This window comes from Triturus cristatus, chromosome 4_1, assembly GCF_964204655.1.
Source record: "Triturus cristatus chromosome 4_1, aTriCri1.1, whole genome shotgun sequence".
NCBI classification, from domain to species: Eukaryota; Metazoa; Chordata; class Amphibia; order Caudata; family Salamandridae; genus Triturus; species Triturus cristatus.
This window is the reverse complement of record NC_140585.1, coordinates 883,027,363-883,039,947: the sequence shown is the minus strand read 5'-3', so window position 1 is coordinate 883,039,947 and position 12,585 is coordinate 883,027,363. Positions and strand designations below refer to the sequence as shown.

The 12,585-nt window shown below is 42.4% G+C and overlaps 1 protein-coding gene across 2 annotated transcripts in view; it reads right to left on the bottom strand.

The window, feature by feature from the left end:
* The window catches only part of COPG2 (coat protein complex I subunit gamma 2), a 341,223-nt gene that overhangs the window by 151,554 nt on the left and 177,084 nt on the right, over positions 1 to 12,585 (bottom strand). For both annotated transcript variants that reach the window (XM_085653601.1, XM_085653602.1), the window contains 5 exons: positions 7,383 to 7,571; positions 6,815 to 6,910; positions 4,289 to 4,532; positions 3,192 to 3,267; positions 1,993 to 2,096 (listed from right to left, as the gene is read on the bottom strand). In XM_085653601.1, the coding sequence (XP_085509727.1) occupies positions 1,993 to 2,096; positions 3,192 to 3,267; positions 4,289 to 4,532; positions 6,815 to 6,910; positions 7,383 to 7,571 (709 nt within the window). The remainder of the gene's footprint in view (positions 1 to 1,992; positions 2,097 to 3,191; positions 3,268 to 4,288; positions 4,533 to 6,814; positions 6,911 to 7,382; positions 7,572 to 12,585) is intronic.

Genomic DNA, 12,585 nt, shown 5'->3' with positions numbered 1-12,585 from the left:
CTGTGGTGCCATGTAGTGCGGCGACAAATTATGGCGGCAATCTCATTATATAAGATCTCGGATATAGCCTTTCTGATTATGCCAGGGCTTATACTATAGTAGTGTTTGAACGCTTGCAATCCACTTATGTTGCCACATTTCCGCAGATCTACATACTGGGGCTGAAGGTAGTGGTAAGCAATAGTTCCAGGGTTAGAATGCCCTTTTGAGTCTGTGCAATCCTACTAACTTGCATGTTTTAAGGGTTTTCAACAACTCTTCTCTAATCTTTTCCATACTGAGAAATGCTGGAAATTTAATCCTGACAATGGCAGACGTAAACCTTTTTCCAGAGTTGGGAAAAAATGTGGTTGAAAGGAAAGTGAACTTGCAAACACTAAAATTTTCACATGAGCAAATCTACACATGCGTATTTGTTTATGCTAAGATGCAGTTCACAAATATTTTCTAGGAGTAGTATTTGTTGCCCTACTTATGTAAATTCTTGGAAATTCACGAAAGCTGTATAGCTGCAGTTAATGCAAGGACATATACCATGGGTGCACTTGTGAGACTTTCTTTAATAATTGGGCCCCTAATTTGGTCTGGCATGGACTATGACCTTTTGAGTTTATTAAAATTCTGTCTCTCTCTCTGTATCGGCTGGCTTCGCTGTGAGTGACAGCATACTGCTCTTTCACAAGGAGCATATCAGCACAGAAAGTATTTTTGTTCAGTGCTAGTAACAACTGTGGCAGTGTGTGCTTTTTGAGACCAAAAACAATTTTTGCCTTTGCCATTGTTTGTTATAATGGTGAGGGCCCGGCAAAAACCATGCCAAAACAATGCACACATTGCCAAAACTAAAACGTTGACCATCAATTTCAGACCTATTGGCTTTGCCAATGCTTGTTTATTTATGTTTTCCATAATCTTATTAAATCTGGTACACTGATATTCCATTATGAATATTTTTGGGAAATACTAGCATGCATCAACACGTTACTAAATGATGCTGCAAAGAAACGGTATCTAAAATTTTACAGTGGTTTAGCCAAAAACTTTTCCTGATTTCATTTTTTTAATGAACATTTTATTTTGAAAGCAAAGAATCAGCGATCTTGCTTTTAAGCTTATGCAAATATTTGCATCAAATCAGAGGGCATTCTGGGAGCATTATACATAGTCTCATATTGCTAAACTTTGAAAACGTGTGTACACACTTTTACACTAGAACCACTGTCAGTAGTGCAGTCAGAGCCTACAACATTTACTTGGAGTGCTCACCCTAATAATAAAGGCTTTTAATTAATGAACCATAAATACAAGTTTGGACAGCATTAGATATAGACAAAAATATTACCTTTACTGCAGACAGTGCCCTTTCCAGCAGTGCCCTTTCCTGATCCATAATGTGGTACTGCAAACTGGCAGCCAAAGGGGGTTGGGCCTACTTGTCCCAAGGAAAAAATATACATGAAAACTTGTTGCCCTTGACCCCAAACAATATGTCCTGGGCGTCGGACTATAGGAATTCCACATCCCTGTGTAGTGCTTCCGCCATGGTTGTGCTCACAAAGAAACAGTACTTACTGGAAGCAGTACACAGGGGGCCAACAAGGAGCATCATTTTCACATTTATCCACCACCACTGCCTTCCCTCTCAAACGCTAGGTACACTATAAACAGTAAACATTCTAGCTTGCCGACAGGCAGTTAGCAAAAAGGGATACTTTTCTTTCCGGACAGGGACTAGATTCTCTCAATACTACATATTAATTATTCAAACTAACTTATCACATGAAAGCATTAACTATGGTTAAGTTGCTGAAGCTGGGCAAGCTAAATCATTAACCGTATACTCCTGGATAGATACCACCTAACAGGCCCTCCAATGATCTAGGTTTCTGGCCTCTAAGCACACACCCAAAGAAAACAGTCTTATAAAATAACACATACAACCCCACTGCAAATCATTCCACCATGTCCCAACCCTCCAACACCCACACTAACCGTTAAAAATGTAAGCAGCATTCAGCATGATCTGTCTTTGTTTTAGAACATTCAAATAAAAGGTGGCTCTGTCACGTACTTCGTCATCTGTGTCCATCATACACCTGTCCAGAAAGAAGAATCATAATCAGTACCACCAAAAGGAAATAAGGGGAGGAAGCAAGAAAGGGAATGCTAAATATTCCAGTGAGGCAAGCCCAGCTAGAGGCAGACTTCTTTCAATCCCAGATGCGCATAATGAACATTTAAGAGTGAAATGTGTTCCTGTGGAGCAGACCTCAATGTAAGATTTAATTCAGTTTTTATGTGACAGAGAACCTTTAGGGGTCCCTCTCTATTAGAACAGACTAACGAACAAGTGTTGGGTAGCTGGACGGGTAGATAGGATAGGAAGATCATGCTTAAAATAAAAACAATTAATTAACGGGAAAAAAACAGATAATCAGTTAACCATAAAGAGCATACTGAAGGACAGATTCTCCTGTTCACATACCACTTTGGCACACACCATCATGTATTCTTGAAGCAAATCAAATGTCCATTGTTTGAGTGGCTAAGGTGCAGAGAAGTTCAAAAATATTAGGAAATCTATCAGCCAACTCCCTCTGGTGGACTAGCAACAATCATACTCAAATATTTTCAGGAATCTGCACAGACATATCATAATTCAAATTTTGGAAGGCATACATGAAATAAATGCTCAATACCACAGGCTACCAGATGTGGCAATTTAATATCTCTGTAGAGACAGAAAATGGAAACTTAAATACCACTTAAAATACTTCAGAACACTTTAGATCGTTTAAGAAAGCCCACATAAGTCCACTTAAGAAATCATACTTTGCCACTGCCAAAAGGGTCAACAGACTCACAAACTATCCACGTCTGGGGTGAACCTACTGTCAAAGTATATGTGCAGAATATGAATCCCAACTCCCGGTTTCTTGACATGCACTCCTATAAATTTTAATACTAAAAGATAAGATACGCAAAAGCAATACCATTACGGATGAGGTAAGAAACATGTACATAATAGCTCTTAAACATAAGAGGGAAACGGTAGAAGACTGTATACAATGGATTAAAATTTAGACAGAGATCAATTGTTTGGGTTTTCCAAGACAGCACTGAAGCCATGGGTCATCTAAAAGGAAGTGACACTATGGCGATACAATGTTCCGACACACACATTTATTTACCTCTGTAATAGGACCAGGACACTGGGGAGTAGATTCTCATTTTGGGCACCAAATTTGGCAAGAGCACTGACAGCAGCTGTTAGATGAAAAAGCAATAAAAGGATGTCTATTGTAGGCAGCTTAGTTTCACCAGAGGTAAAAGAATTCAAACAGTCAAGCCTGAATTGTTCTAGATTTACGCTGTCAAAGCACTATTGGCTGTAAAGTGATCAGAATAACACTTTGCTATACCTCAGATAAACCCAATTTCACTATGACAAGGTACAGACGATGATAGTTTAAACCTCCTGTCCTTACATGTTCTTCGTTGATCTGCTGTTTGGAAGTTGATGGACATACCTCTTGCTTTTTTCACTTCCAACACTGTGCTTCATCTAGGTCTGCTTTTTCTCAGATTATTAACCTATACACTTTCCAAACTGCGATATGCCCTACCCTATACTTACAGAGAGCCCATCTTAATTTTCACCTTCGCTTTGTTTTATCATATTCTGCAGTACTACATTCGCTTTGTGCTTTTACATGCTTTGAACCTAATATATGCCTTCTTACATGTAGTCTCTCACCCTTTGCTTCACCTCATCCTGATCAAAACTGGCCTATCCACTTCACACTTACCTCCACTTCTTGATCACCGACTATTTAAGAGTTAAGCAGGATGCTGTGACCTTCACCTTATCCAGACCCATGTCGTGATCTAAATTAATTCTTCGCCACATTCCCTTCCATCACTCGCAATGAGACCATTCAACTTGTCAGTTGATATCTTTTCAGCACCCAGAGCCCTTCTGTTCTACTTCCTATATCCTATCCATGGACCAGTTATTATACTACTATAAATTAAGAATAACGGATACAATTAATTATCATTATGGAACTTCTGTGACTGCCACAATGTATCAGAAAGCTGTCATAACAAACAGAGGATTGTACGCTGCAAAGGCAAAGTTTTAACACAAAAGGAAATTTAGAGTTGCTTTTACACCTCCTTATTGCAAAATAACTATTCATAAAAACACTGTAATTGATTTTATTGAGGCATCAAAGGGAACTTGGACACAAGAGTAAAATGTGCTATATGCAGATCTAGTGCTTACCGGCCCGCACAGCCTCATTCTCTAGCACGACCCGGTTAAAAATGAAGCGGATGTATTTGGACGGTGAGGGAGTTCGGGGCCCTTCCCGGCCCAGCAGATGGAGAATCTTAGTTGCAAGGACTGTGTGCTCGCAGTCTTCAATGAATTCGCAAAGGTGAGCTAAGCCTGGCTCTTTGCTCTCCGGATTCTCTTCTATGATGCTGATAATGCAGTCCACAATGGCACGCTTGTACTCAAACCCTCCCTTGGCAAGGGAAAACAAACAAGAGAGTTGGACAATGAACGCAGTGTACAAGCAGCACCAAAACAATCCACTTTACAAGCTGACACACTCCGTGAAAACAGAAGATTTTTAAACGCAACTAAATGCCTTATTCAGCCCCAAGTGCATCGACAATATTGGCAGCTGAACGAACTGTAATTAAAATGGTGAGTGTTGGCATGGCAGCCAAATGAATAACGAGCAGACCTAGAATGGTATACATACCCTAAATTAGCAGCGTTTGAAAAGGGACTCACATTTTGGACTTTGTTCGGGTACCTTATACTTTATGAAACTGTAATAAATTTTCCATATGCACATCCTAAATATGAATAACTTCTTCAGAAAGAAACGGAAGAGCAAAGATTTCCTCCTGGGGTGGTGTATGGCATTGAGTGTTATAGGTAAAACAATCATCCAGTAGCATTGGGCAACATTTTCATCTCTGACAAGGATTTGATCGACGTGTTTATTATTACTCCAGCTTCGAAAAACTACTGGAAACACGGAGAGTCAATGTTTTGTTTCATTCACACAAATAAAAAAAAATATCTGTTTGAATTAATTGGGATTTACTAATGAAAGAACAAATTTTGCTAAAAACCTTGTGTAAGGCTTCAGTAACAAATCCTTTAATTTAAAAAGGAGCAGCAGCACCCTCAAAAGTATGATTTCATGTTGGGTTATTCATTATGTTTGGGACAACGATTACATTTTTCTTTTACTACAGGATATTTTCAAAAGGTTTATGCTCAGAGGTCCAGCTAGAAGCGGAGACAAGGGCACTGAGCAAGCACAACTTTTCAGATAGACAGTCTCTACAGGCCTGTGAGAAACCAGAAGCTAGGCTGGTACTTCATGCTTTCCTGACCACTGGGAAAACCAGTATACAGCAATTACTTGATTGCACATAGGAGAGCATGTATGGCAGGCTGGGTGGAAAACCACTGCACTGAGGACAACACAAGAGTCAGTAAATAACTTTACTGCACAAATAGCACTGGAAAGGCCAGTTGTGGGAAATTCTATCTGGTTCTAGTCACGGACTCTTTGAAGTTATGCTTGGCTTGTATAGGTGATGTGGATGGCAACACATAGGCCACAACGCTAAAAAAAGACAGTTCTCAGATCTAGAAGTAGCGGAGTCTTCCATTACCAAGGGCTGACAACATGAACTAACACTATCAGGCTTTATTGTGTTGAAATAAAATGTAAAGTCTGAGGCATAATTATGAAAATGGGTGTCATTTTTCCAACTGGTTAATAACATTTTCCGGAGACAATAGCTACAGGCTCCTGCTTCTGGGAAATTCCCACAGATGGCTGTAAAAGACAATTACTACCTGCAGATAAGATCACAATTGATTTGTGTACTTTCTAAGAAAGCGTGTCCCATGTCCCAATATTCCCATGAATGAAAGCAGAATTGGCATTTCAATCACTATGGCAACATGCCTAACACCATCCACAATTAGACAGTCATTTCGCTGGTCTTACTGTGGATAGCATATGTGGGAGGCAAATGTAGTTTTCCCTAAAACCATCTGGCGTGTTTAGAGCTAGGCTACACTGAATGTCCTTGATCTTTCTTCTCGGTTCATGACAGTCAACTGAAGACCAAGCAGAAACAATCTAGCGGGTGAGAAAACTGACAACTGTGCCCCTTTTCTTCACCACATGGGAAAAGAGGAATTGTAATATGTAGTTTTTGTTTGCCACAGTAGTTCCAACCAGTGCACACTCTTAACTGGCAGCTTATCAGAAGGGAAATGTTTTGTAACAAGGGCCTACATATTTTTTTTATTTATAACACAAACATAAAACTGTAAATAAGATAAGCAGAAGGCTGTTGTTACTTCCCTATTCATGCGAACAGAACAGAATAATGTAAAAAAATATCTCTAGAGACATCTTGCCTTCAAGTATAAATCCCAAATGACAGGGACTATGAAACAGACTCAGACCTGAAGATCAATTTCAAACCATCCCTGAGATATACCCCAAGCTCCCCTTACTTTCTGGGAAGTTTCAGGCCATACACAACTGTCTTATTTTACAGTCCTGTTATTTTTGATTGGCTTTCATTGTCAACCACATTTGAACAGCTCAAAGAGATATCCCTATAATATTTTGTAATATTTCTGATTCAACTAATTCTGTGTCTCAAATACAGATTTTGTATTAAAATATAATGGTGTTTAAATCAACCTTTAAACAGAGGTTTCACATCAGAGAAGGGCTAGAGTGCACAAACCATTACTTACATCATCTCTGAGCATGTTTGAGAGAAAGGTCATCATCACACTGTGCTTGCGAGGATACTTCTGACAAAGTGCACTTATTGCCTGTACCACCACCACCTGAAACACCACAACAAAACACATTAGCATTATGCAATCTAGGTTTAAAATATCAAAAGCATCCAGTTCAGGCAATCTCTGTCCTAAAGGAAACAAGGCAAGCTGATATGCGAGGACTCACAAAGTAGGCTGACGGAAGACAACAGTATTCAAAATACAATGCATTGACACAACTTATTCCTCCATGATGGACTATACAAAGGGTAAACCTGCACTACACAAGGTCATCAAAAAGGGAAGAAAGGATGATGCAGATATGCCAAATAAGCACATTACAATCGATATTAAACGTAACCTAGGAGCATATGCCAGGTATTCCTTAATAAAGTTGCATTCCAGCTAAAATGTTTTCCTACATAGATGTATTTTTTTTTTTTTTTGGGCTGATGAACACTGGTTTCTGACGCATAAAGGTTTTGGCTGCATAGCAGGTTCCTGGGCTGGGGAGAAGTACATATATCAGCATTCTCACTTTAAACTCATCCGATATCTCTGACACAAAGGAGGAGATCTGTTTCATAAGCCGGTCCACACTGCTCTCACTGCCAGTTTTCAGAAGTGTGGTAATTGCCAGTGTCGCAATGCTGCGATTCGAGTCAGTAATCAGGTTCTCCAAATCCAGATTGCAGGCAGTCACTGCTGAAGGGTGCTTCATTGCCACCTTTAAGATAAGAATTCAGGAATTACGTGTGGAAGAAAGCAAACCAATGCACATTAGGCCAGCAAAGCCAGTGCTAAAACCATTAAAAAAAACATAAGAAGGTTTACAACTGTATCTCTTTCGACCAACATATATTTACATTTTGTTTGTTTGTTGGAAGTCACAATCATAACATGGTCATATACAAAAAAGTACAAGTTACTTACCTTCAATAACACCTTATCGCAGATTTCTTACCTCTGAAATTCCCAAGGTGTCAGACTGGATCCAGAAGATTTTTCATGAGCAGTACCCCTGCGAGATGGTAGGCGGCGTCGATCAGCTCCGCATCCATCTTCGACATCGTCAGCGCAGGAAGTGACATTGCGGTACCGATATGGGTGCAACCAAGGCGCGCTGACGTCAGTTTCTTTTCACAACTTTCCATGGCAGAAACGCGGAGCCATGAAGAACACTGAACACTGGTGTGTCAATACTTTGGCCCTGAAAGGGGTCATCCCTGTCCCTAGAAATCCGTTTGCAGATACAGGAGGATGGGTGGGTCGGTAAGGAATCTGCGGCTAGATATAGTCCCTACCAGATAAGGCATTAACGAAGGTAAGTAACTTGTTCATATGATAGAGACTTCTAGTTAGCTGCTGATTTCTTACATTAGAATAGATACCCAATGTAGGAAAGTGCCCCTTTATTAAATGGTCACACCCACTTTTTGCCTGGTAATTGACACAATTTTGACTGAAGTGCACTAGGTTCCTGCTAACCAGGTCTCCAGTGCCAGTGCTCTTTCTCTAAAACACAACAAATGTTCAATTGTTCCTCAACTGACAAGACCTTTAGCTCCAATGAAAGTCCCTACTAAATGGTACCCCTGGTACCTATGGCATCAGAACAAACTCATGCAGACTGCCATTGTAGGCTGTGTGAAATGGTGCAAAGGTGAAAAAACAAAATTGCACACACCCTGTGTGCCATGCCCACATACACTGCATGCAATATATGTAAGTCACCCCTATAGCAGGCTTTATAGCCCTAAGGCAGGGTTTATTATATTACATGTGAAGACCTATCTGCATGAGCAGATATACCCCTGTGCTGTCTAGTTCAATTGCTAGATAGTACAAGCGAACAGGGAGGCCATCTTAAGTATATGTACTGGGCACTAGTCCTTACAAGTTTCCCAGATACAGGATGGCTTAACTGTAACGTATAGTGTTTGGTATCAAACACCTTGTCTTAATAAATCCATACTGATGCCAGTAGTGAATTTATTAAAACATGCACTCAGAGGGTGCCCCCTGAGAACCTACCAGCCTCTAAATGTGCTGGCTTACTGGTATTGTCAAGCCTGCCACCACAGACCTGTTTCTGACCCCCCTGCAGGATAGAGCCCACGCTCTGAGGACAGAGACAATGTCTGCTCTGGAGGAAAGTGTTCACACCTCCTCCAGTAGGATGATGGCTGCTGAATCTGCATCCCAGGGCCAGGGACTTCAAAGCCCTTACCACCTTTGATAAGAGACTCTGGGTTCCCCCAGACACAGGAGAGGCCATCCCATGCCCTGAGGCCCATTTGGCACCAGGACAAGCAGGCAATTAGATATGCAAGTAGGCATGTTTCACTACCAGGCCAGACATGCCCCTAAGGGGGGCTGCCTGATGTGCTCCATGAAAGAAGGGTTCCATCATTTTGATTTTGGTGGAATTTGGAAATGTGGGTCAGGGTTATGCCTACTCCCCACTGGAAGTGGTCACATAGTGACCCCAAGGGTAAGTATCCCATTGGCTATTACTCTTCACTACCTTTAACTCTCCTAAATTCAGAATTTAGGTAGCCCCCTACACCAGGATCTCAGATTTGTCTGACTGAAAAAAGAAGAGGACAGAGAAGAGCCCAAAAAGAGAGAACTGAGGACTGCTGGTGGACTTTGGCACCAAACCCTACTTGCCTGCCTGCTCCTGCCCCAACAATCGTGACAACCCGACTCATACTGCAGCTGTGCATCCTCCAAAAGCCTCAGAGGGCCTAAAGCCACCACTTTGCAGAGCCGTCAGAATCTCCCTTGAAGTGGAGTAGCCGCTTGCCTGCAGGCACCGACTGCAAATTCCGGTTCACCGTTGGTCACCAGGTCCAACGCAGCAGCCGTCCAGGAGGAGGTCACCGTGCTCCAGGAGGTCAGATCAGTCTCCCCTCCAAGTGAGAAGACGCCAGGACCAACCAAAGCCACCATACACCAATAATGGATGTACCGGACCCCTTGCAGCAACCAAGGATTGTTCGAGTCCAATCCAGACTCCGATGCTTCAAAAACCGACAAGCAAACGAGGGACATCAGCATCGCAGAGGCCAGCACTGAGTGTGGCCCATCTCTCCTGCTTTTGCCCCACTCTGCAGGTCTAACTGAGAACTGTCAGTAACTTTGACCCAGTGGCTCAGCCGACTAAAACCCTCTCCACCTGACATCTCTGGCCTGGGTCCACTACAACCAACTGGGCACCCCTGCTCCAAGGACCAGCTTGAACCGAACCCACTCCCCCCCCCCCCCTTCCCCATTGGGAGCTCCCAGACTTGCCCCCCTCAGCAGCCTGATTACAGGTGGTCCCCTCTTTGCTGACGGTGTAGTGCCCACAGCTACCAACCCATCCAGCATCTCTGTACCTGGAGGCTCCAGGGGAGGTAAACCCAAACTGCTGGTGGTACTTTGGACCTTGGCCCCCCTAGCGCCTTATGTCCTAAAGGGAACCCCCGGAATTCGACTGCAAGTACCTGCATGCAGTATAAGCCTTTTTCTCCACAGTAGAAACGCATTTATTTTATTTATTTGTGGGTTTGTATAGCGCTAGAATCGACTCCAACTGGAGTATCTCTGCGCTTTCTGGAGCCGGTAGAAACAGAGGAATAATAGGAGCTAGATCTCGTTTCTGAACAACACAGTCTTCAGGAGTTTCCTGAAAGTGAGATGTTCTTTGCACTGTCTCAGATGAAGAGGAAGTCTATTCCATAGGGTAGGGCCTACGATAGATAACGCTTTACCACCGTGTCTAGATTTCTTTGCACGGGGAATCACCAGAAGAAGACAGTTACTGGACCTAAGTGAACGACTTGGAACATAAGGAACAAATTTGTTCTGAAGATAAATAGGTCCTTGTCCATTTAAACATTTATGGATCAAGCAGCATAACTTGAACTTAGATCTCTGGCGAATGGAGAGCCAGTGCAGTTTCTCCAGAAGAGGTTTGGACGCAGTTCTTGGAGGAACATTAAGGACAAGACGAGCCGCGGTGTTTTGAATGACCTGAAGCTTGGCCAGCACATTTTCGTTGGCAAAAAGCAACAGGCCATTGCAGTAGTCAATTCGACTCAGAACCAATGTCTGGACCAGAGTTCGTCTGAAAGAGTTCGGTAGTAAGGGAAAGACTCTGCGTAGCAGGCCAATCGTATGGAAACAAATTCCAGCAGTATGGTTAGCATGCTGTCCAAATGACAAGTCTTGATCCATCCGAATCCCTAAACTCTTCACAACCTGTTTGGGTTCTGGGGCTACTCCCAAATCGGGGGGCCACCAATCAGGGGTCCACAATAGTTTGGCTTCTCCAAACAGCATTAGTTCCGTCTTACTGACATTGCATTGCAGGAAGTTGGAAGACATCCAATTAGCCACCGCCTTCATGCCCGCAGAAAAGGAGTTTTTAATTTCTGCGGACATGGTCTTGAAAGGGAAGAGGAGCTGCGTGTCATCAGCATAGGATACTGGAATGAATCCATAGCTGCGCATCACTCTTGCCAGGGGTGCCACGTAGATGTTAAATAAGGTAGGGCTTAGACAAGAGCCCTGTGGCACCCCTTTCGATATCTCCACCTCCGCTGATCGGTACGTGTCCATGATCACTCTCTGGGAGCGCCCTGATAGGAAGCTCTTTAGCCAATCAAGGGCTTTATCCTCAATACCAGCGTTCGACAACCGGTCAATAAGAATGGTATGGGACACGGTGTCGAACGCTGCTGAAAGATCTAAAAGAACTAGGATTACTGAGAAACCCTTGTCCTGATACATATGTAAGTCGTCTGTAACAGACAGCAAGGTAGACTCTGTGCTGTGTTTCGGCCTGAACCCTGATTGTGAATAGTCCAGGCCGCCAACAAGTTCGATATGATTGGACAGATGACCATTAACATATTTTTCGATCAGTTTCCCTAAGAATGGTAAAAGGGATATGGGCCTGAGATTTGTTAGATCGGACCATGGGATAGTAGTATTCTTCCTAATAGGCCTGATAAGAGCACGTTTCCACTCTCTTGGGACAGTGCCTGAGCCCAGAGAGAGATTCACCAACCTTTGGATCATGGGGCACAACTCGTCAGTCAGGACAGGCATAATCCTGGCTGGGATGATATCGTCAGGGCTACCACTTTTAATCCGTGATACTAGTGCAGATGTCTCTTGTAAAGAAATGGGTGGAAAAAAGCTTAACATAAATTTATTCAGATTGGGGTCAGCATCTATTCCCAAGGGTGCCATATCTGTGGTCAGTTTGTTATTGGTGCAAACTATTTTGTCGTAGATAGTATCTATCTTATTCGTAAAAAAGCAAGAGATGTCGTCACACAGCTGTTGGGATGCAAGGTCCGAAGATTCACAAGCTGCAGGTTTAACAAAGGATTGTAGAACTTGGTACAAAATCCTTGAAGAGTTTCCTGCAGCTGTGATTTGCGATGCAATGTGAGTCTTGCGGGCAACACGAATGGCTTTGTGGTATATAGATAGTGAGTCCCAATATTTATTTTTGTCCTCGATCAAGTGAGAGGTTCTCCATCTCTTTTCAAGTTTCCTGGCATGCAATTTTAACGTTCTAAGGTGATCAGTAAACCAAATTTCTTGTTTATTTGTGAGTCTGGGTTTAAATTGTTTAAAAGGGGCAATCTTGTCAATAGTATCCACAATAGCTTTTTCACAATTTTTCACGGCCGTATCAATATTTTCATTAGGAACAGAAGGTGGACAATAAAAATTATTTT